The sequence below is a fragment of the Cheilinus undulatus genome, linkage group 15 (genome assembly GCF_018320785.1).
Source record: "Cheilinus undulatus linkage group 15, ASM1832078v1, whole genome shotgun sequence".
Classification (NCBI taxonomy): Eukaryota; Metazoa; Chordata; class Actinopteri; order Labriformes; family Labridae; genus Cheilinus; species Cheilinus undulatus.
This window is the reverse complement of record NC_054879.1, coordinates 45,047,321-45,072,676: the sequence shown is the minus strand read 5'-3', so window position 1 is coordinate 45,072,676 and position 25,356 is coordinate 45,047,321. Positions and strand designations below refer to the sequence as shown.

Sequence of the window (25,356 nt, the reverse complement as noted above, 5' to 3'; positions counted from 1 at the left end):
TGGAGGTGATGGTGACACACTTTGTAGAGCCGATGCTGTTTACTGTATGTTGCATTTGCATTGTAAAAGCAGACATTCCCATTATCGAGGCAAATCACCAGTAATGCTAAAAGCAGAGGCAGGCTTAGCAGAACTGGGGAAGAAGAATCATGAAATTATAAATGGACTCCGGTCAGATCAATAGCCAAGATAAAGAGGAAAGGAAGAAAAAATCTTACTGAGACAGCAAACACACAAGGATCCAGACAGAGATCAGACAGAATAGCAAATCTCAACATGAGAAGATGAGTTTTTTAGTTTGAAGATGATGTTTTTTTGTTTATACTGCTGGGCGACATGACAAGATAAAAAGAGCGGATTACCTTTTTTTTTAAACTCGGATGCTACAGCTGCAAATGTTCTGAAGTTTAATTGCTTTAACGCTCCTGCAAAAAAAAAAAAAAATGTCTCCCTTGGGTTTGAGTATGATGAAATACAGTAATTGTTCACTCCTGTCCACAGCCACATCAGAGTGTTTTCTCTCTTTGATGACACAGCTCAGGTTCCTCTCAAGTTCAAATGAACTTGTTTGAATGGCCTTGGATAGAAAACATCTGCCACATGAGAACTTGTCAGCAATTGACGGGTGACAGGTTAGCCTTGATTCTGTACAATTTCCATCAAGTTTCCCACCTATCTGCTCAAGGTTTGCCTTTTCGGTTTATGAAAAATGTCACTCTGGGTTTCACTTTGGCTGTTTAGAGAGTTAGATGGAGCAAAACAAGCAAAACATGATTGCTGTCTGTTCCCAGACATAGTACACGTGCTGTAACTTGTTTGTAGCTTTCACACAGTGGCCTGCTTCTGCTCCACAGAGGAATATGCACCCTCAGATTAAACATAAAGTGGTTCATGGGATTGTGCTGATTATGCCTGTTCACTGGCTGGGCTCTTGTTCCATGATTCCATAATCTTTAACATCTCACCGTTATTTTACCGCTAACATAAACCCGAGCTGCGCAGACACACACTGCCTCATAAAGCAAACACACCAGGGACTGTTCTGCTGTTTATGTGTGTTGGTTTGCGTGTTGGCACCGGCGTGCTCGCCTCCCTCGGCGCTCTAAGAGTTTATGGCCTGATGTCATAGTTATGCAGCGTTGCCCTCTGGGGACCTGCAGAATTCACACCTCAGATTTTTACGCTGGGTGGCAGAGCCCTTGGAGAGGACATCAAGGACGTGGCGAGACAGCTTCATTTATGGTCCGCACCAGGCCGAGGCAATGTCACTTTGTGAAAGGAAGACCACTTCTTCTTTCTTTCTTTTGTTAATGCTCAAGGAAATTTTGTTCAATAAAAATAATGATTCTAGAGAAGTAATTACTGAAGCAGGAAGGAGCTAAATGGAAGAGATCCCATTGTACAAAACAAACAAAATTGCATTCATCATTAGTGAATTCACTCAATGTGCCAGAAGCTTACTGACTATTTCCCTGTTGTCAGACTCTGTGTGCCTGTTCATTAAATAACAAGGCTTCTGCTGTGCATACTTTTCATTGACATAAAGAGCCAACATGAATGTAAAGGCCTAATTTATTTTCAGCTTTTTTCCACCTTAAGACTGCCTCCATCACTTTGTGACACGCTGCTGCTTAGAGATCTATGAGCTCCTGCAGGCCACTGTGACACATCTAGAGTCGGTATGTTGTCATCATTAGGAGTGAGTAAATAACTTTCATGCTATGCTCTTGGGATGAGAGTCAGCACCTCCAGGTCTGAGAAATGTCACTCTGTTTGAAAATATTGGATTACCTTCTTTCGGGTTGGGAGCAACTTCTTTTCCAAAAGAGATGGGTCAGTACAGGAGGATGAAAAATGATGGTGCTCTGAAAGGATCTATGGCTAGCTCCTGTAGGTAAGACCAGAATGTTTCTTCAGTCTTTTCTGGATGTTTCTAGTCATCCAGCTGGGCAAAGAGCAACCAGCATACTTGTAAAAGGAAGATGAAGCAGAAGTGGATACTGCAATGGATATTTTTTCCATAATTCAATCAAAATGACAATACTTTTTAACAGAGTTGGTAAAAGCTGAGTAAAGCTTGACTTAAGAATTAATGAAGGTCATGAAAATTGGACTAAGTCCTTATTAGACCAGGTTTCAGGTTCCATCCCAACTTGAAGCTGGTGGCAAAAAAAAAAAAAAGGAAATGCCCAGCTGAAATTATAGCCTGTTTCAAAAAGCAAAATTGTGTTCAGTAGCTCATATTCTTAATGGTGTGAGTTGGATTATACCTCAGTCTTAATGTTAGTTTTAGGTTTGTGATATGACAGCAGCGTTAATATCGTCAACTAAAACCATGACTAACAAAAATAGATCTGTGATGACTAACACTGACAAAAACTAAGTTTAGTTTTCATCAAGATGACTAAAACTAGACTAAAATGTAATTTGGTTTTGGCGGAGAACACACAGATGCAGAGAACACACTACCATTACTTTTTACCAGATTTAGGCAAGAAAAAAGATGCTTGGACTATAAATAAAGACTAAAATGTGAGGACTTTTTATGGACTAAAACTAGACTAAAATGTAGAAATGACTAAAATGTGACTAAAACTAAAAGACATTTCACCTAAAGACTAAGACTAAAATCATGATGGAATTTCAAAAATAGGGAATGTCATCGTCTGGCCTCGTTATGCCTCTTTGGAATTATTTATACAATCACTGAGACTTTGTCCATCTCTTACATAGCAGTACATTAGAAAGGATTTACCTGCCCTAGGAAAACCTGTAGGATCCCTCACAGAGAGCTGAAGTTCAGGGGCTTTGAAGAGGAAAATATGGGCAGCCTTGATCAACCTGAGATATGTGGGCAAAAAATAGGGATAGATGCATGGACTTGTCTGTTTTTCATAGAGATCAATTTCCCTATAAAGCAGACAGTGATGAAACCATAATGTTTGTTTCTGAAGCATTGTGCAGTCCTTCTATCCACTGACTTGTGTACATTTGTAACTACAACAGGCAGTTGAGAGAAACACTCAGACTTGCAGAGGGCTGCAGCACAAAGGCCAATATTTTTCTTTAGGCGAAGCAGATTTATCCATCTGTCTCATGCCAATCAGAGACTGTAAAGCTGGGCCTCTGGAATCTAAGCTATGTATGTCGAAGGAATGTGTATGTGTTACCTAGAAGTGTCATTTGCAGCGCTGTGGTGATCACACTCATTCTGTGGCTCGCCTGTCCCTGAGCTGCTGTGGGAAGGTCTGTGTGGAGTTGCATGTGCTGTGGCAATTTGCAGAGACATTGGCTTGCAGCACCTGTCACCACGGACAGAGAGGAATTTAGATGTCTCTTTAGGAGCCGTTTGTAATTGTATCATTAGTTAGTTTTGTCAGGGACTGTCTCTGCAGCTATTTCTCAGAGTAAATGTTCTCCTTCATAACTTGTGAGGCAGTATTAAAATGCTTTTGGCTCCAAAGGCAATGCAGACATTTATCATCCCTTTGATTAAAAAATATAGCTGGATGTAAAGGTCACAGCCGACCACAGAAGCGGCTTTGTGGAATTCACAGAAGGCCCTACACATGTACTTGATGTTTCTCCCTTGGTGTTTTTATGTTTTCAGGGATCCTATCTGAAAAGAAGTATATGCTCATGGCAGAGAGTTTAACCTTTCTCAGTCATGTTCACACAAGCCTGCCTATACAGTCAATGCAGTTCTTTCAGGTGGTTTCACTTCAGTAGCTATCAGAAAACCTGCAAAAATCTACAATGGTTATTATACCCTGCATAAAAAAACCTCAGCAAAATCACTTGAGGTCTTAAAGCGTTTTGTTACAAACACCAATTCCAGAAAAGTTTGGACAAAATGATGTTAAATATCCAAACCAGTGTTAATTTCGTCGACTAAAACTATGACTAAAAATGTTCGTTGACAGCCTTTTTTCCGTGGCAAAAATTAGACTAAAACTAATAAAATAGATCTGTGATGACTAAGACTGACAAAACTACATTTAGTTTTCGTCAAGACGATTAAAACTAGACTAAAATCAACCTTAAAGATCACATATTATGCAAAACACACTTTTTCAGGCTTTTCTAATAAAAATATGTGCCTTGGCCTGTCCACAATCCTCCCAAGAATCAGATAAATACATACTCTCAGCTTGTTCTGAGCAGGGCTGAAACAGAGGGGTCTTTAGACATGCAAAAATCCAATACTGGAGTGTTTTTTTAGCAACAGACTTCACAGGCATGTTTTGGGAACTTCTGAGACCAATATAAACTTGTCTTAAGGGGGTAAAATACGTCACCTTTGCTCAGAACGAGCCATTTCTGTGTCCGTGGCTTTAAATGAGGAGAGGACAGTGTAACTTTCTTCCAAGCAGGGAGGTCCAACCAAACCTGGGGCTGGAGCCAATTCCCCACATGACATCATGAGGGAAAATTTTCTGAAATGCTGGGGGGTCCTGATTCATGGGGGGGGGGGTTATGGACAGGCCAGAGGCACATAGTTTTGCTAGAAAAGCCTGAAAAGGTGTATTTTGCATAATATGTGACCTTTAAGGTTAATTTAAAGTTGTGCAGTTTGCTAATACTCAAATACAGTGAGTGATCAAATATATTTTTGTGTATTTGTGTTGAGTTTTTTCTTGATTGCATTAAACTATACAGTTTCATTGGAGTTTTTCATGTTGAATAATGTAAGAGTCAAGAGTACGTTGAAGCACTTAGGTAATTTCTTGCATTGTTTAAAAATCTACAGGAACAGTTTTCTTTATAAAATGGGTTTTGATATTTCCCCTTACATGTCTGTGCCACCCTAGCAGCCACACTACATTACTCTAGAGTAATAAGAATTCTATTTTTTGAGCCGTTCATGCAGAGTTTTATACAAAGGCTTACAGAGTCAAAGGGCCATATTAGTTCTGGCCACTGGAATGCCATGGTTTTGAAACTTTAGCTTGAGCTGCTTGTGGTCAGGTTTCTCAGACAGAGCGATTGAGTTGGGGTCACTGAGGCTCAGGAACGAGGCCACAGTGCATCTGAGGTGTTTTTCCATTCAGCAGAGCTTTGTGGTCTGAGTCATGTTGAGATTCAGGACATATAAATGTTTTTTTTTTTTCTACTAAGGTCTTCTTTTGTAAAGGAAAATCTCCAGTGATGTATTCACTGATGGAAATGGATCTCAGATCCTATGCTAGACTTTCTTTTGACCTGATGCTCCAAAATTTGACAGGAAACCTTGTGGATTTGTTATTGGAGTATCTAAACCAGTGTTACTAAACCCTGCTTAACCGTAGAGCCAAAAGGTTGAAAAATACCTTTGTAAGAGCCACAGTCTAAGTGGTGAAAAGTGGCAAAAACAGTTTGAAGTAGCAATAACAATAAGTTAAAGGTGGCAAAAATAGGTGAAAAGGGGTGAAAATGGGGAGGAAGAACTGGAAAAATGGTCAGAAAGTAGCAAAAATGAGTGAGAAGTGACAAAATATAGTTACAGGTGGCAATAAAGGTCCAGAAGTGGCAAAAATGTGGCAAAAAAAGAGTGGTATTAAGTGCTAAGAGGTAGCTTAAATGGATGAAAAGTGGTGAAAAAGGGCAAAAAAGGGATAAAAGTGGCAAAAACGGGCCAAGAAAGGGGAAACAAGTGGTATTTAATGGCAAAAGGTAGCATAAATGGGTGAAAAGTGGCAAAAAAATAATGGTGAAGAATGGCAAAAATGAGATAAAAGTGGTGAAAAGAATTGGCTAGAGGGGAAAAACTATGGAAAAAGTGGTATTTAATGACAAAAGGTAGCTTAAATTGGTGAAAATGAGCAAAAAAATATGAAAAAGGGCAAAAATGGGAATGAGGTGGCAAAAAATCGATAAAAGATTGTAAAAAACGTGACAAAAATGGGCAAAAAATAGGGAAAAATTGTATTTATTGGCAAAACGTAGCTTAAATCGACAAAAATGGGATAAAATTGGCAAAAATTGGGAAAAAAGTGGCAAAAATTAGCAAAAAAGTGGTATTTGATAGCAAAAGGTAGCTTGAATGGATGAAAAGTAGCAAAAAATGGATAAAGAGTTGCAACAAAAGTGGCATAAATGAACAAAAAAGTGGTATTTAATGGCTAAAGGTAGCTTAAATAGGCAAAAATGGGATAAAAGTGGCAAAAATTGGAAAATAAAGTGGTATAAAAGAGCAAAAAGATGGTGTGTGTAAGTGGTTATACCAACAGGTAGCTTGAATGGATGAGAAGTGGCAAAAAATGGTGAAAAGGGGCAAAAAAGTTTCACTTTTTTTAAGGTTTTCTGGGGGAATAATATTTAAAATGAAGACATAAAAGAGCCACAGATCATCACAAAAGAGCCACACATTGAGAATCTATGGAAGACAGTGACATCTGTGCTTTATTAGGAGGAAATGAAGTCTTCTCCACCTGCTCTATTTGATCATAATCTGTCAGTCAATGATGTTTGCAAAGGTCAGACAGTGAAATTAAAATGATACCTTCCAAACTGCTGCAGCACTGTTGCATGAAAAGAGGTTTGGCTTATTAAGTTTGATATTCTGTTGTCTCTCTGTAGTGCTAGGACAGGAAAGTATGATGTAACAGTTTTTCTGATACGCTGTAAGCTCATCATCGTTCTGGTTGTTTTCAGACAACAGTGTCGGCTGTTATCTTCGGACCACGTCAACTCAGTTTTGTCTATGCTTTGTGATGTCTGCAGGTAGCCATAGATTTATCTTTTGCCTTCAGCTTGGTGAAAAAATTGATCATTTCAGCAAAAGATTAAAAGAAGCTAAAAGAAACTTGACTGACTCATGGCCTCCAGCTGTGAAAAGGTCACAGAGCCACGTCTTTTACAAAAATCCACTCTAAGAGAATTGCCGGTAGCTCAATGTCACAGCAGGGGCAAAGTAAAAACCATCGTAGAGATCAATCAGCTTGGGTTTTGAAGAACGATTTAATATTCCTCTCAGTGGCACTTCATCGACTGATCACAATTTGCCAAATGCCCGATCTCAGAGGGACAGCGTGTTCGTAACCGCCATTGGGCCATCTGGCTACGTTTGATTGACAGCACCCCACCATTGCGTTATGTAAGAGTTGCTAAAGAACTACAGGAAAGTAAGTCTTATTCCATATCCAAGGTCCTTTTTCTTCTTTTGCAGCTTTTTTAGCAGATTTGTATTGTCTGGCTTCTGAATAGAGTTGTGCATGGCTTCCTTCAGTGAAGAAAGTGTGAAAACTCAAGCTGCTCTCTCTTTTTGCACTTTTATTCACTCTAAATGTGATAGTTATCTTAGCTCATTGATTTTTTCCATTTCAATTTTCCATTGCATAGGATATGTCTCACATCCTCCTCCCGTAGTCTTTGTTTGGGAAGAGCAGACCCTTTGAAGAAAGTCTTTGAGAAGGATTGAACAAAAACTCAGTTGCATTCTTTACAGGCCAATCAGAACATCAAAACGTATGATGTAGTGCAGTGATTCCCTACCATTTTTCCTTGAAGCCCCCCATACATATACCTAAGAAAAGCAGAGCCCCTTCAGGACTCAAGAAAGAAGAAAAAGTGACACACTGCCACCAAAAATCAACATAGATTTGAATTGTTTCACTGATAAAACCCTGAAAAGACCTATACATGTGTTTCTTATCAAAAAACCTTTATATAAATTATTTAATCACATGGTTTTAGTCAACATTTGCAGATGTAATTTTGGCAGCCTCAGACAAAGCCTCGTGCCCTCCTTAGCATTATTTCACCTAAGTCATACCCCCAGCCTCAATTGGCTGATAGCCAGCTGAAACAATTATTACCTCCCAGGTCCCACAGCCAATCACAGCTCTTTCTCTCAACACAGTGGTCCATTTAAAGACGACATACTGCTCACTGATTCCTGCTTGCGTCAGTGCTGATGCATCACACTGCTTCCCCTCCTCCACCCCAGCCTCCTCCTTTATAGCTTAAAGCTTGTTGCACCCTCCTATTCAGATTCATGCTACTATGGATTCATTACTTCTGAATAATTTCATCGTTTTCAATGCACATTGTCATAACTGTGAGGATTTTACACACTTCATGGAAAGTCAAAGCATGCTGCTTGACTAACCCAGGGAGAATCTCTTGAGCAGAGCTTTCTCAGCCAAGTAAAACTGTTGTAGATCCATTTGGCAATGAAATGATGTACTGCTTGAGTTTGATGAAAAATTCACAAAATGAGGAACCTAATAATAATTGCATATCAAATTGCAATTGCAATGCTGGGGAAAAAAATCACAATTAGATTATTTTTGCAAATCGTTCAGCCCTAGTGTGTAATTAACTGTTTCCCCTATGTTGCATCTCTGTTTCTACCCCAGATGCCAGCTCAGCAGTTAGCAGTACACCTCCGTGACATTTACATTTACATCAAAGTGTAACAGGGGCATAATTTCCTGCCTTTAATGGCAATGTAAAAGGGACTACAGGTGTCAAAATAATCAAAATAAGAGCCCCAGTGTTGGAAAGTTCACTTATATCTCCTCAAGTCAGAGCAGAAACTCAGATGCAAAGTAACAGCAGTAATATCTCATTTCATACTGAATAATAAATGAAGAAAATAACAAAAAGTTCATGTAAAGAAATGTTTTACCTATAAACTGCATGCACAGAGATTCAGATCATAGAGATTTTGAGGACCTTCTCTGATATACTTAATATGCACTCATGAAATGTCACACAGTGGTTACAATGAAAGCCAACAACTAATAAAACAGCAAAGAGGTGAGCAATGTGATGGGAGTTCTGATTGTATTCAGAGATAAAGGTGAGGGTAGATTCACGGCAGGGTGATAAGGGGGCATTGGTTGGAGTAAAGGAAATCAGCCTTACTCTGCCGCCTGTCATGGGAAGCACAGTGCTGAAGGATTCAAAGGGCAGGCCTGCCTGAGGAAAAAAGAATTCCATTTTCATCAGAATACAGTCTTGACACATCGGTGTAGCTTCAAAGTCACGGTGAGGAGCGACTTCAAGGTATCAAATGTCTGTTTTTCAAAGTAAAGGTGTGTAAGAATAGGAAAGAGTCTGGAGAGCGATGGGGAAAAGGACTGAAGAGGGGGGTCGGGTGATAGGAAGTTTACCTGTGGGAATTCTTTGCTTTTGAAACATTTTGGAAATGTGGTAGAAAGAATAAAAAGGTTGTAGTGACAGGATAAAGCATTTAGGGTACTTCAGGTAGACAAAGTTAAAATACTGGACCCATGGGAAAAAGATGTGTGAAATGAGGTTCTCTGTGGCTTTTTGGGTTCTTTGCTTCAAGTTCAGAGATGAGAGAAGAAAAAAGAGAAACCCTCTTCATGTGGTCAGCAGCGTGTCAGTATTGGGCTTTAGGAGGCAGATATGATACATAAGGTTGATTCCCACTCTCTCTCCTGTTCCTCTGAGCATCCACGTTTTATTCTCTCATGATTCTGCTTTTCTGCCTCCTTTTTCAGTCCCTCTCACCTAACTATAGCCAGGATCATTGATTAGTTCTACAGCAGCTTCCCATTAGAGACTGTAATCAGCCACTGGAGACTAGATCTCTTGGTTTTCCATTTATTTTCCTTTTAATTCACTCCCTTTTTAAACTCTGCAGTGTGCTTATCTAGTTCTGGTGAATACATTCAAACGCATGCAGCACATAGACGGAGGTGCATGCATTTGTGCAACACATGGAGGGCTGATGACTTTTGAAAAAGAATTAATTTAGCGAGCGCCTCACACTGCAGATGATGTGAGTGGCTGAGCGCTGGAGAGGGTGCAGCCAAGCCCCCTGCTCTGCAGCTGAATGCTGCCAGTGTGCCTGCATGGGAGCACTGGGGCAGAGGAATTGCTTTTGTGCCCTCGGTGAGCTCATCGACTGGGAGCACTCTCCAGAGATTTAGCTAAGGGTCTGCACCCTGCCTACTTGTCTGTATGCCTGCCCAGGGATATTCCATGCTTGGGATAAGGGGAGGGATTTGAGAATTCCCACCGCCCGGCCTGGCTCTGCTGTTAGATGTAAGTACTCAAGCTGTGCAGTTAAGTTTAAGAATGGACTGTTAGTGCTGTAGTGCGTTGCATTCACTGACACCAGATTGTGTTTGCTGTTATTTTTGTGATTTTGTTTGGTTGAGCTCAACTTTTTCCATTATAGTGAATAGTGAATGCACCATCCGCTGCAGTAAAAGAAAGCATAAAGGCCGTTTTTTCAAACTAGTCAAACTTGTATTGATTATAACCGCGTCCTCAGTCACTCTGTTGTCAGCAGACGGGTTTTAATTAGTGGGACATTCCATAGAGGAAGTTAGCGACCAAGTGATGAGCAAAGAGGGAGTGAAGAGAAGAGTTGAGTGTTTGTGACAGTCTCTCTCAGCCGGGGCTGAGTGAGGAGAGAGCAGAGGCTTTGATACTGCTCTTCAACAGGACCAAGAGAGCATGGATCACCATGGTGATAGCATTGTTGAAGAATGAAAAGCAATTGCAAGAGAGACCTTGTGGTACTAATGCATATTTTTAATATGTTTACAGACCAAGGTTATTCTTAGAAGAAAATCAATTATGGGCCCTGAAATGACAGTCACATTAACTCTAATTGTGTTCTCTAATGCAGCTCATTATTTGGTGCTGTTATTGAATGACAGTGCATTTATTTAGAAATATCTGCTTTGCATTATGGTTGTGAGGGATTTCTTCAAGATGCACATACAGAGTGAAACATTTCTATATTTTTCTTGATTGGTTATTTCCTCTGTGTTTTTTACAGTGTGAAAGGTTTGTCTGCTGTGCACTTGAGTGGTTGTCTTTTAGGGCACAGACCTCTCGCTGTATTTTTGTGTGTAGCTGTCAGCTCAAATCAAAGAAAAAAGAAGCAATTCTACCTCGACTTGGGGACACTGTTCGTCTCGCTGCTACGGTATACCGGTACCTGCACAAACTGCCTCAAGCGACACAAATGTCAGAGAGAGTGACTTGCTGCTTCTGCGCTCACCTTCTCTCTCTGATGCCTTATGTCCTACAAATACTTCTTTATCATGTGCATCTGTCTGACTTTATATATGGGAAACTTTTTAAACTTTTATTGTCTGAAAAGTCTTATTTAGAAACAAGACATCACCCTCAGAGTTTTGGCTTGGGGCAAACGCTATTTAGAGGCCAAAGGTGTAAAGTAACTAATTGCATTTACTCAAGTTACTGTACTTGAGTAGCTTTTTTGTGTGCTTGTACTTTTTTGTAGTTGCTTGAGGATGCTCCAAAGGTTCTCAACAGGGTTGAGTTCAGGGGAAGATGGGGGGCACACACTGAGTTCTCTCCTTTTATGCCCATAGCAGCCAATGACACAGAAGTATTCTTTGCAGCATGAGATGGTGCATTGTTGTGCATGAAGATCATTTTGCAACAGAAGGCACGGTTCTTCTTTTTGTATCATGGAAGAACTTGGTCAGTCAGAAACTCTATATGCTTTGCCGAGGTCATTTTCACACCTGCCTTCTAGCCTTCTGCCAACAACAAAATGGTCAGAAGTTTGACTTTAACAGCACATGATGGTCAGTAGCGAGTTGTGATGTGTCAGTTTCAAGCGAGCCCGCTCCAAGGCCCCGTCCACATGGAAATAAATTTAGGAGTATACGCAAAAGTTTTTTTTCGTATCGGCGTTTCATCCGCACAGAAACGGCATTTTGGGAGGCCGTAAACACTACTTTTTGAAACCGGGTCCCAGAGTGAACAAATCTGCAAACGCTTCCCGTTTCCTCTCCGTGTGGACAGGCAACTGCATCTTTCTTGAAACGACTACATCACACATAGCTTAGCCCACTTGCGACGCATGCACATGTCACACCAAAACAACAATGGCAGATACAGGGGTGTGTTTGAGCTGCAGAAGCTACTGAGTTTATTATTGCCTTTACAGCAAAATCTGATGCTCCTTTACCACCACTGAGAACAGCAGACATCAGATGTTCTTAAACCCACCACGCAGAACAACCAGGAGAAAGTGTGTGGCAGTTTTCTGTAATCTTCCTCTCTTTTGGTGCATTTCCATGGGAACGTTACAGCGCCACTTACAGGCTTGGCATATATACTGCAGTGTTTTCAGTTGATTTCAGTGGTTCCGTGCTTACACATACATTTCTTGAAACGATCCTGTGTTTACAGAAAACTTTTTCAAAACAAAACGGAAATATATTGTTTTCGTCTTTGTGTGGTCAAGACATAAGTGCCGGCTCTTGAGTGTGAACGATGGGAGCTGGCACACTGTTGAGAGCCGTCCATCCCTCCCCCACCCCCCCTTCCCACACAAAAAAGCACAGAATAAAGGGAGAATAAAGGTGTTCTGCCACAGCCAACACCTTAAAGACACTTACTCATCAACATAAGCGCTGTGGTTGACTCCATATGCGTGTATAGCTGCATCTGTTTGTGTGTATGACCAATCAGATGTGATAACAGAAGAGCTGGAGGGGAGGGGGATGATGTTGCTCAGTGCACCATGGCCATTCAGTCTCCACCAAGCGGCAACCTCCAGTCCTGAAAAATGAAGCTGATGAAGAAGTGCAAAATATTGCAATACCGCAAGAGTCCACTTGTGGCTTTGGAAGTCACATACACAACATATGTTAGAAAGCCGTTTTTTACACTAGAAATAAACTGGTTTACAGCCTGGTTCCAAAACCCAAGCATATCTCATCAGCTAATGTCTTCATGTGCTCTCACTGTACGGGGGGTGAATTTTTTTGTACCACAATCGTTCAGATTATATTTAGGAAAAACCTCACTGCGCACTGATTGGGGCATCTCATTTGATTGACAGATAGCTTGGCAGGCAGAAGCTCCATTTCTGTCAACCAGAATGCTAGGTAGCTAGCTGACAGGAAGTTGAGTTAGAGGGCGGGCCATTAGGTTTATCCAAAGTTTGGTTGAGACAGCAACTTTAGTATGGAAGTCGCCTTTTGTAATCAAACAGCTGACGTCACACAGGCTTTGTCCAATTCTTTTTACAGTCTTTAGTCTCCACTCACAGAGAGAAAATGTAGCTAGTAAATTTCAGAAACCAGTAACAATAAGTTATAATATAAATAAGGACATGTGCTAGGTTGTGTGATAGTTTTTTTTTTTTTTTTTTTTTTTACAAAACATGTAAATATAGTCATTTTTTCAGTTGTATGGTTTATTTCTTGTCCCCATGCTCCATTTAGAGTTTGATTTATTTGGGAACTATTTTGACAAAGCAGTGTTATTTATTTTTTTATTATTATTTGTTATACTGTAATGGAAATCGCAGTAGACTACTCATGCTGTGTTTTATGTTGAATGTAAAACAATAATAAATTACAGCTTTCAGCATATTAAAAAGTTATAGAACTGGTGCATGATTTTCTAAAAAAATATATAGTTTTATATTAAGCATTATGTAAAACTTGTGCTATTCTGAGAATAAAAGGATTTAGTCCAATAATTTAAAAAATGCATTTATATGTTGTTATTTTTTTTTTTTTTTTTTTTTTTTTTTGTTTTTTTTTTTTGATCCATGGGTCAAAAATGCTGAATTTCTCTGAGCTGGCTCTTCTTGCTGAAGTGAGACGATATATTTTACTGTAAAACCCCCTCAAGTATCAAAAGTAGCTACTCAGTACTTTAAGTAAATTTTAAATGACTTTTTACTTTTACTTGAGTAGACTTATAGATTACTACTTGTACTTCTACTTAAGAAAATTTTATCCAAGGTAACTATACTTTTACCAGAGTACAATAGTCTGGTACTTTTTCCACCTCTAATAGAGGCAGTGATAAATCTACTTCACCTTTTCTCTATTTCTTTCTGTGTCTGTCAACAGCAACAAGTTCCACTAAGCTGGAAGACCTCAGCTTTCTGGATGAACAGCGCAACACCCCACTGCGGACATCCATACGCCTGCCCTGGCACAACACAGGAGGAAGGCCACCTCAGGACGCTAAAGGTGACTCCTCTGGACATTTTAGCTGTACACAAAGAAGGAACACTAGGAAAAATAGTGAATACATCACTCATCAGACAATCAGCAGATTAAGAGAAATGCATTTATGTTGTGCTTTGGCTATTGATTAGAAACGATGTATTTTCTGTGCACAGTTAGCTCCAGAGATCAACTTATGTAAGGCTCCTTTGGTTCTCTAGCCTTTTACTTTGTTATATGTCCAGTTTTAGTGAGAGAAATCCCACAGAGTGAATATTTGATGAGTACATGAATAATTTAATTTGACATCGTTGGATACTCAAACTGTTTAACCCTCTTTTGAAAACCCCTTCTTCCCTTTCCACACCTCCTGAAACATGGAGTCGAAGCTGAAGCATGATGATAGATCTCCTTGATTAACTCCTCATATTTTCAACATTTATTTTCAGATGCTTGAATGTAGTTTTGTGTTGCTGACAGAAAATACATTTTTCTGCTGCTTGACACAAAGCCTGAAAAAACAGTGCAACAAAACGAGTTTGCTCAAAGTCTTGAGATTATTTTTGCTTTTTATAGCAAAGGTGGGTGTATAGGCCAGAGACATGACATAGCCCACACACTGGGTCAAGTCAAACGTTTGCCAGCAGTTCTCACAGAAGAGTGTTATATAGACATTTCAATAAACATCACATGCATTTGAATGTTGTAATGTTGCAGTAAATCTACTACTAGTATCAATTTCAATTGGGTATTTTTAAAATGAAGATGCAATATATTGAACATCCATAATTCATCCATCCATCTTATTCTGCTTACCTGGGGTTGGGTCGCAGTGGCAGCAGGCAGGTCAGCCTAGTCATCGCCCTTCCCAGCGATATTTTCCAGCAATTCCTGTGGAATTATGAGGCATTTCCTGGGCCAGATGAGCAAGTCGTGAGTCTACCCCAGGGTCTCCTCCCAGTCCAACCTCCACAGGGAGGCGACCAAGAGGCATCCAGATCAACTGCCCCCTTCGAGACGAAGAATCCGCAGCTCTACTTCGAAACTCCTAATGCTATCTCTAAGGCTGAGCCCAGAGACCCTCTTGAGAAATCTCATTTCGACTGCTTGAACCCACAATTTCATTCTTTCGGTCATTAACCAGAGTTCATGACCTTTGGTGAGAGTTGAAACGAAGATCGACTGGTAAATTGAGAGCTTTGTCTCTCGGCTAAGGTCTCTCATCACCACAACAATTTCTACTATACCACCAATGCTGCAGCAATCTGCCTGTCAAGCTCACGGTCCATTCTACCCTCACTTGTGACCAAAATACTAGAACTCCTTCACTTGGGGCAAAGCAGGTCAGCTCTGACATCCCCCTTTCAACAACATTTTCCTGCAATTCCTGGGGGTTCACGAGGCGTTCCCAGGCCAGATGAGATATATAATCCCTCCAGCAAGTCCTTTGTCTACCCCGGGGTCTCCTCCCAGTTGGATGCTCCTGAAAGACCTGCACAGGGAGGCGACCAGGAGGGAGTATTTCACCGTTTTCAAAAAGATTACCGTGGCCTTGGACTTGGTGCTGACCCTCATCCAGACCACTTTGCTCTTTGCTACAAAGTGCCTCAGCACATGCTGGAGGTCCCTGGCTGAAGAAGACAACAGAACCACATCATCTGCAAAAAGGAGAGATGAAATTCTAACCCTAACCTTGGCTGCACCTCAAGATCCTGTCCATGAAAATCACAACAGAATTGGTGAGAAGGGGCAGCCCTGGCAGAGGCCAACATACACTGGGAACGTGTTCAACTTAGCACTTAGGATGTAGATTGGCCCTCTGATTATACAGCGACCTTATGGCTTGCTCTAGTGGCCCGTGTTTCCCATATTCCTGCAGCACCCCCTACATTGGCCAAAGTCTCCTTTCTACATCCTAGAGTAGGCATTTCTATACATCCATATTTTTTTTTAAACACGACTGTAATTTCTTACATAAATCAAAGGAAAGGAAGACTGTCTTTGTCCAGAGATAAAGCAGGCAGATATTTTATTTCAATAAGAGCAAGAAGAAGAAAAATCCAGCAGGTTTTACTCTGAAGATTAGCAGGACTTGTGGCTTTAAAAGCAGCAGAAACAGAAGTGTAGGTAGTCATATCGATAGAAGCATGCAGGCTTTAGGGGAGCTCTGAATGAACAAGTGTTCTGGGATCTAATAGTCCTGAAGTGGACTAGTAAGAGTCCTTTCTCACAGCCACTTAACATGGTGGAATCAGTTGGATTTGCATGAATCCCAGTAAAGCAGACAATACCTTAGAAGCTGTTTTAAGACTGCAAGGTTGAAGTTTGGGTTTTACATGGCACACAGAGGAACACAGCAATGATTTCTGCATCTGTGAAGACTCTAACACAATTGAAATTCTGATTTCTCTCTTTCAGCTCGCTTCGCTCCCTACAAACCCGTGGACATCATGCTCAAGCCCTTGCTGTTCGAGGTGCCTAGCATCACCACAGACTCTGTGTTCGTAGGCCGCGATTGGCTCTTCCAGCAGCTAGAGGATGTCTTGAAGGCCAGCGAGTCCACAGAGAGCCAAGGCGCTGTGGTGGTGGGCAGCGTAGGCTATGGAAAGACAGCCATTATCTCCCGGCTAGTAGCGCTGAGCTGCCACGGCGGCCGCATGCGTCAGATAGCCTCCAACAGTCCCAGTGCCTCCCCTAAAAGTAATCCATTTTACTATTTGCCTCTGGAAATCAATACTCTTCAAGGTTTTACTGTATGTTCTTGTATTTGGATTTTTAAATTAGTTTGCAGAGTTTGGAGGTCAAGTCAAGATACATACACCAATCTCTGAACTACTTTTTTTTTTTTTTTACATACCACTGATATGAGACAAAGTGCCTGTTTATGTCCTTCAGGTGGTGCAGGAGTAAGCACAGAGCTTCCTCTTAGCCAGCCCCCACAGCCCACACCACCGTCCAGTGCTACCAACACGCTGCGGACCAACAGCTGCCCCGGGACACCTGAGATGCAGCGCAGGAGGGAGGAGGCTGTCAAACGCCTGGCTGCAAAGGTACGTCAGCAAGAGGAAGTGTTAAAGAAACCTGAAAGAAGGGGAAAATTAAAGGCTTACTAATCCTAAAATATCCTTTAAACCCTGAATTATTATGTCAGTCAGCTACAGAAGGTAATTTGTCACTTCAGAGCAGACTGTTTACAAGTATGCCAGTTTATCCTCTGTCTATGGAATACATTAGTTTGTTTAGGAAGCCTACCTTTCAGCTGTGTTCCTTTGTATTCCTCTTTCTTATTACAGAGATATCATGTTGTGTAGAGTTGCTTTTAGTATGTATGAGATGCTCTGCAGAAACCTGATACCAGCCCTGCTCAGTTGATTTATGTTGTTTGTATATGATCTATGGCTGCTTATGTTCATTTATTTGATATTCAGAGGATGAAATATGGATGGTCTTCAGCCATCTACTGGGATAATGAAAGACAGTCCTGCCATTGGTCTTTCAGAGACCTTTAATATCTCAGGCTTGTTTGATTTGAGAGCCAGTGTGCTTAGTTTAAGACTCGGCCATGAGATGCGAGTTCAGTATTAATGTACACAGCATCTGCGTGCTGCAGTGACTGTGAGGAGTTGGGAAGATAGAAAACTTTGGCTCAGGTCTTAAGCATGCCCTTTTAGCTCAAAGTGAGGTGGCATTTGCATTGAGTCGTGTGGAAAAATGAGGGTCTTTCCCCAGCATGGAAACACACTACAGACTTAACAGACTTTCTTATGTATTCTAGTGTGACATTTACTTCATATCAGCTGCTACATTTACATTATTGAGCTCATTTATATTTTTTATTCAAATACATATTTTTTCACATTTAAAGCAACCTTGCATGATCAGACAAGTTCATCTTGTTGGATGGGTATTTGTATCTCTCATATGTATATTGAACTAAAAAAAACTCACCGGATATCTACATTTTGAGTCATTTGAGTTTATAAACTCACCAGGAGGCCGCCATGTTTTGGTCCACACTGGCAGTGTAACATCACTAACCCTCTTCAGTTACCGCTGTTTCAGACTGTCAGCCAGTGTTAGGGCTGCATCTTAGAGACGCTGCATGTCTCATGCACAGAGAATTTTAAGATTTGAGGACTTTTCTATTTTTTCCTTGCAGTTATCAGTCAAACTAGACAAGAAAATGATAAATACAAAGCCATATTTACCTTGTTGTAGCTAATATTTTCGTCCACATGGGTAGAATATGTTTGAAATCTTTTTCTTGATGAATCAGATGAAGGCCACAAGATAAAATGCATCTGTTTAATAAGGTTGTTCCCCAAATTTCTACTATTTATGAAGCTTTCTGTTTCCACACGGTTCAAGATGTTGCAGGTAAAGATAAACACAGTATGAAAACACTTCAGGTTTGCACTTTTCAAAATGAAAGCCCACTTGAGCATACCTTTGGAGAAACTCCCTTCGTATATACATAATGTTTTTATTTTGAAAAGCTACCAGCACACTTCCACTATACACTGAATCCAGTCACTTGTAGGGAGGTTTATTAAGGTAAAACTTAGGAGGAATGACAGAGCGTTGACAGCAGGGAGACAAAGCCAACACACAGCAAACTAATGTCTGGTATGAAAGCTTTTTTGGCAGCAAGAGCTGCAAGCAGCAAAATACACTGCCAGTACCAGCGCGGACCAAATGAAACAAATATCTATCCAACAAGATGAACTTGTCTGATCATGCAGGGTTCCTTTTAAGAGTTTTGCTGTCTGTAGATTTAGGTCAGTACATAATGGTACAGTAAAACTGTTTCTTTGTAAATCATAATCAAAGCCACCATGATTAGCTGCTAATTCATGGTGCTACAAGTCGCCACTTTCTAAGTTTATAACAAGGTACATTTAAAGGATTAATTGCATACTTTGAACTGTTTAGCTGTTTTTAATAAACTGACCTCATTTAGGTCAAATCACTTAAATTTAAAGCTGCATTCAAACAGGCAAACCGAGATATATATATATATTTTTTGTTTGTTTGTTTTGTTTTGTTTTGTTTTTTTGTTTTTTTGTGCAAAATAAATTTGCCCTTTTTTTTAATCAATCAGGTCCTAAGGCCACCACACTGTTGTATTTCTCGTAAAATATTGCTGCCTCTGTGTGCTCCCCTCTCTCATGTTGTCAGTTGTTGTCTTTGTCAATTTTTAACTTAAAGGGGTCGTATTTTACCCTTTTAAGATAAGTTTATATTGGTCTCAGTCTGCCCCAACACATGCCTGTGAAGTCTGTTGCGGAAAAAAACACTCCAATATTGGATCTTGCATGTCTTAGGTGGCTTTCACACGAGGGGATCGGTCCCGATCCGAGTGCACCTGAGCCCGAAGTCTGTTTCGTTTTGGTTAGTGTGAATGCAAATGAACTGCACCTGGGCACCAGGCCCAGGCCCACTTGGGGAGGTGGTCTCGGGGGCAATTCAAGTGGACTGTGGCAAGGTTTGGATGAGATGTGAATGCAACTGTGCCCGGATACGAGACAGAGCACTGTAACAGCTTTATGATAGGCCCTCCTTAGAATGAGTGGTTTCTGTGTCTGTGGCTTTAAATGTTAATGAGCTGTGTGACTCCATCTCCTGACTCCGCCCCTCTCAGGAAATGGATGTGGCTCTCCTGATCCTACTCTTGGCAGAACTTTCTTCCAAGCAGTGAGGGCCAACTGAACCTGGGGGCGGAGCTAACTACCCACATGACAAGACTTCCGGTGTTCCTGCAGGCAGCCTCAAGTGGACAGTCGCAGTATTGCAATATTTTGCAATGGCTTCTATTTCCATGACCCGAGGTTGCTGATTGAGCAGTCTCTCCACTTGTGGTCCAACTTGTCGGCCTGCTCTCTCTGCTGAAATGTCTGTTTGAGAGGGGATTTCTGCTTCAAGCTTTCTTTTGGATTCATGTTTATTTGCTCCACATTTTGGTATGTACAGTAACTACTGAGATATGTCACAGTGCACTCATTGACTACAGACAGCATGTGCTGTTTGTACATCAGCTGCTTGCTCAAACTCTTTGAGGCTTTGCCTGCTCAGAGGTGTAAAATAAAAATAGGCACACTTTCATTTTCGATGAGCACACCATTCACTTTGAGCATCGTTGTGATGTTGGGTTGTTAGTTCTTTGATGGGTGACACAGCTGTCTAATGAGACTCCTGTCATTGAGCTTACTTTTATCCCCATTGTCAGTGTTACTTATTAAAACCTGGTGTCTATTACAAGCTTTAATACTCCTTTCCTGCCTCTTTGACAGTGAAATGGGGCACGGGACAAGTAAGCGTCACTTTAGTGGTTCTCCTCTACCGCTGGGAACACTAAAGTTTGTGCACCACACAGCCGACTTTATGCCACTGAGACTCATCTAAATGTCTATGAAGCCCGAGCAATATCCCTCCAGCCAATTATTGTGTAAAGTGTTTCCAACAGGCACCCTCCCAGGGGCTCTGTTCCTGTGATGTGTGAATGCTGATGCAACACCGAGCAGCTTCTGTCAGATTCTGTCAGTTCTTTTTAATCATTTTTAATCAGGCGTTTTCATAACGGGGACAGCGAGGCCATTGCATTTTATGGTTTATTGCAAGATGTTATGACAGGGATGAGATTTTAGGCTTTGTTTCCCCACATTTCATTCATTGTTGTGCCAATAGATGAAACAGTGCAGGTGGACTGCAGAGTGTTGCATCATCATTTTTGAAAATCGTAATGCTCATTGAGGAGCCGACAGACTGGTTTACTATCACTGCAGCGTCTTTGTCAGGCATCTATTCAGAGTTATTGTGTTTTTACATACAGCAGTTAGCTCTGCTGTATTTACTGAGTGTAATTTAGCTGCTTTCCTCTGCTGCTTTGTTGTCTTTTAAACAAAGCCCTCAATTAGTGTGACATAAAACGCACTGAGAGTAAAGTGTTATAGGCTCTGTTTTCAACCAGGCTGCTGCGTTGTGTTCTTCAAAGGTGAAAATCACAGCCCTGTTTATATTTTTAGTCAACTGCTTTTGTGACTTTTGAGCTATTAAGGCTAACAAAAGACAGAAAAAGTGTTCAAATATGCAATCCAGACCACACTGCAGTGTAATATTTGAATTTTAGATTAGTTATTGTTGATTTCTTACAGTTTTCCACTTCTCCAAATTCTGTTTTTTATGTTGATACGATACACTTGTTTCCTAGGGGAAATCTATCTTGGAATCCACATTCAGCTGCCATTACAATGATCATGATAATGAATTGATCCACTAAGAAAAACAATCATTCTATATACACAAGATCTACAAGGACATGGATTAGCACCAATAAAGAAATGAGAACCAACAGCCAACATATATTGCACAAGATCAGATAGAAATATGTATATATTTATAGAGCTGTAATGCAGTACAAACCCCTCAGCCTCAGGAATCATTATTGCAAATTTTAATCGAGGTGGACACAAACAAGTTTTTAAAGGTCACATATTATGCAGAATACACTTTTTTTCAGGCATTTCTGCCCACATTCCCCCTTAAGAATCAGACCCCCCCCCCCCCAAGCCTTTCAGAAAATCTGTGCTGAAACAAGACATTCTCAGATTTCCCCTTATGATGTCACATGGGAGGGTAGCCCTGCCCCCAGGTTCGGTTGGCCCTCCCTGCTTGTCAGAAAGTTCCACCCTTCTCTGAGAGAAGGAGCAGGCAAGCTCAGCCTACTAAGCTACATCCATTTCCTGAGAGGGGCGGGGTCTTTAACATTTAAAGCCACAGACACAGAAACCACTCGTTCTGAGCAGGGCTGAATCAGAGGATTTTTTAGACATGCAAAAATCCAATACTGGAGTATTTTTTCAGCAGCAAACTTCACAGGTGTGTTTCGGGGACCTCTGAGACTGATAAAAACTTGTCTCAAGAAATTGCAGAAAAAATGCTGGAAAAAATTGCATTTAGATTATTTTCACAAATTGTTCAGCTCTAATTTTTAATGTGAGTTTTAGCCCTAGTTTTATCTAGTATTGTGTTGGCTTTATTATAGAATGATTTATTGCTTGTTTTTGTTGGAAGTGACATAAGATGAAGAACTTCAGAAATAATTGTATATCAAATGCAGACGCAATATTGGGGGTAAAATTGCAATTTGAGTATTTCCCAAATCGTTCAGCCCTGGTCTGCATCAGACAAACATGTTCAGATTTAACTGGACAGAGAGATTATCATACCAGCCTGACATCCTGTACCTGATTATGCTCTCTAAAACAGCCTGATGAAACAAAAACATGATCTTCTGATCAACACCAAACACCCTGAGTCGGTGTAAAAAATACGGCCTTTGCTGTAAAGGAGAACATAAGTTATCAACATATATTTCCAAGCTAAACAGGCTGTCTGAGTAAATGCCTAGATACCTTGAGGAGCTTACTTGGTTGATCTTATCACCATGATATAAACACCAAGTTAAGTGAATTTGTGTTTTGTGCTGTTGAAGCCTGTTTCTTAATTTACTTGTAGAAATTTGACCTCCTTGTGTGCTAAATTCAGCCACATATTACTCACTGTCTTCCATCCTCAGATATTTCACATAAACTTTGCAGAGCTCCTCTTTATTTGATCAATTTAAAAAGTTTCTTGTGGAGACGATCAGATGAAAAATGCCAAGGACAAAGCCTCCACCTGAGGCTTTTGTTCCAGCCAAACTGCAGAGGCTTAATGACTCATAGACCTCTCTTTTAGTGCAGCTATCACAAAGCCCTGAAATATTGCTGAAGTTTATAGTTGTATTGTTCTAGCCTCGTTTGAGACCTTTAAATCAATAACATGTTTTTTGCTTCAGTGAAATGGGAATTCCTTTTAATTATATGGCCAGTTTACACCCACATACATCCCAGGAGAACAGAAACATTATAGCCTCATATAAGACTTTCACTAAACAGCGTACGACAGTTGTTTCTATAACAATCTAAGGAAATACAATTTCAGAAGTGACTTTGGTGGGATTAGACTTCAGCTCATAACTTTTCCAGAGGCTTGTCATCATAGTTGATGAATTAACAGGCAGCAGCATCCTGCAGAGGAACAGGTCACCTGCTCCTCCTCCTGCTGCCCCTTTAAGTGTGTCAGCTCCTCCAGGTTGGACTGTAATTAGAACACAGTCAAATGTCCCCAGGGCATCTCTCGTTCCTTCTCCTTCATCCCCGTCCCTCCTCTTACCTTCTAAATCAGAACTCCTTCAAACACTGCGGCGCTCTGTTCCTCCACACAGGATCCCTCTTTAGGCCTCCACATGGGATCTTCCTCCTCCTTTTTAAAGCAGAGTTTATCTGAGGTGGTCAGCCGTTGCCCACTTACATCATCACTGCTTCTTTTTGGGACTAGTGAGGCTGTAGTGAAGCTCTCAGCTTCATGAGGGGGAAAATGCAGCACTAAGGGGGCTATAAATATAAGAAATCAGTTTTTCTTCTAAGGTGATGTTTTTCGGTAAATGAAAGATTCCACTCCTGCTAAAGCTAACACTAGTTTACACTGCTCAGATGTTCCTCTTTCTATTAAAATTATGTCTAAAACATCCCTGACTCAGTCTGTTTTGTCTGTTTTCTGTGTTCCAGGTGGTGGCGTATCATTACTGCCAGGCCGATAACACGTACACTTGCCTGGTCCCAGAGTTTGTGCATAGCATCGCTGCTCTGCTGTGCAGAGCACACCAGCTCAGTGCGTACCGGGAGCTGCTCCTGAAAGAGCCCAACCTCCAGAGCATGCTCAGTCTGCGCTCCTGTGTGCAGGACCCCATGGCTGCTTTTCGAAGGGGGGTCCTCGAGCCACTGGCCAACCTTCGGAAAGGTAAAAAGATACACAGTTGTTTTCATTTCAAATCAGCCTCTTCTATCATGACTTTAATCAAGGGAATAAAATGAAAATTTAAGATCCTAAGCCCAAGGACCTACCAGAAAACCCTCAGTCAGAAACTGAGGTTTAATTTTCTGATATTTTTATCTATTTAGATTTATTGAATGAATAATGAGCTTGGACCTCATACAGTAAAAAACCTGACATGACCAAAATAATATGTTTTTAGTGATTTTTATAGACTTTAGGCACATTTCTTTAAAGATCTACATTTGCAACCCACTGAAAGACCCTACTGCGCCCATATAGGCCCCTCACTTACACTTACTTGCCTCTTACAGTTTTGACTACTTTGTGTTTATACATTTCATTTGGGTATGAGCGTGTATATATTTTCTTTGAGAAGGCACTGAAAAATGTTGCAAAATGTTGTAATCTTAAATTACTTTAGCCCCTTTGAATTCTGGGTAAAATTAGTCAAAAACTCCTATCCAGGAAAACCAAAATTAAATTCAATGCTGTGTTTGAACCATTTGGATTTAAAGCACAAATGAGGGGTCCTTAGAAATGTAAAACTCTGAAGTTTCATCCCAGACTGTCAGGCTCACCTTAGCTGCTATTGGTTGAATTTTTATCATGGCAGAGAGACCTGAAGCTAAGTTAAACTTGACCAAAGCATGAAGCTTTAGCTAGTTCAGGTTCAAAGCTGATAATAATAGAAGAGAAAATGAGTATTTTACACCTGTCTTTCTGGGAAAAAAGTCCAGGTATTTTCAAACTGGAGACTTCAGAAAGGATCTAGGTTGGCAGACATTTTTCTGTATAGCATCGCTAATAATTGCATGGGAATAAAGACTGTATTCCAGCAAACAGAGAGGACTGAGAACAACACTGGCAAATTTGAGATAGCATGGATCTTTATGGATGTAATCCTGTTCTTGTGCTTAAAATTTGACTGGGTTTAGATTTTGGTGACTCTTTCTAATGCAGCAGGATTTTTTTGATGTAGGAGTGCAGGAGAGCTTCCAGTGGGGAGATGTGTCACTGTTAGTATTGTTTGTTTGTAGCCTAACAAATGCATTAATTGTGGCTGCTGTGGTGGTTTTATCCTGGAATGTTTAACATGGTGGAATTCTGAGAACGAGAGCTTTCTGGTTGTATAGAACACGTGGTATACTTATGAGCAGTCAGTTTGTAAATTACTGAATCGTTGCAAAAATCTGCTAGTGGGCTCTCTGATTTTAAGGGGCTAAACAAAAGTGCTAAAGCGTCATCTTGCACTCCTACTGCAAGTTTCATTTAGCCAGTGCTTTCATTGATTATTTCCAATGCAAACATTTTATATTTCTATGTTACAAAGTAACACACAAGTGTAATAACAAACGAATGACAAATGCAGTGAAACCACCCGCATCCAAGGCTCTTAAAAAAAGTAATCTAGACAGGGTTACAGGATCCTCTTTTCATAACTCTGCAAATTAAATATTTTCAAAAGCAAGTGGACATAACTGTATTTAAATTCTTTCTTTTTGATAATGGAAAGTGGAGTTAAAATGAGACAAAAAAAATAAAAATTCAAAGAAAGGGAAAAGCTCTA

At 40.5% G+C, this 25,356-nt stretch overlaps 1 protein-coding gene across 1 annotated transcript in view; it reads left to right on the top strand.

Moving 5' to 3' along the window:
- Positions 1–25,356, top strand: part of tanc1b (tetratricopeptide repeat, ankyrin repeat and coiled-coil containing 1b) — a 176,414-nt gene that overhangs the window by 114,322 nt on the left and 36,736 nt on the right. The window contains exons 8-11 of the mRNA XM_041807849.1: positions 13,815–13,937; positions 16,332–16,613; positions 16,809–16,963; positions 23,522–23,753. Of these exons, the coding sequence (XP_041663783.1) occupies positions 13,815–13,937; positions 16,332–16,613; positions 16,809–16,963; positions 23,522–23,753 (792 nt within the window). The remainder of the gene's footprint in view (positions 1–13,814; positions 13,938–16,331; positions 16,614–16,808; positions 16,964–23,521; positions 23,754–25,356) is intronic.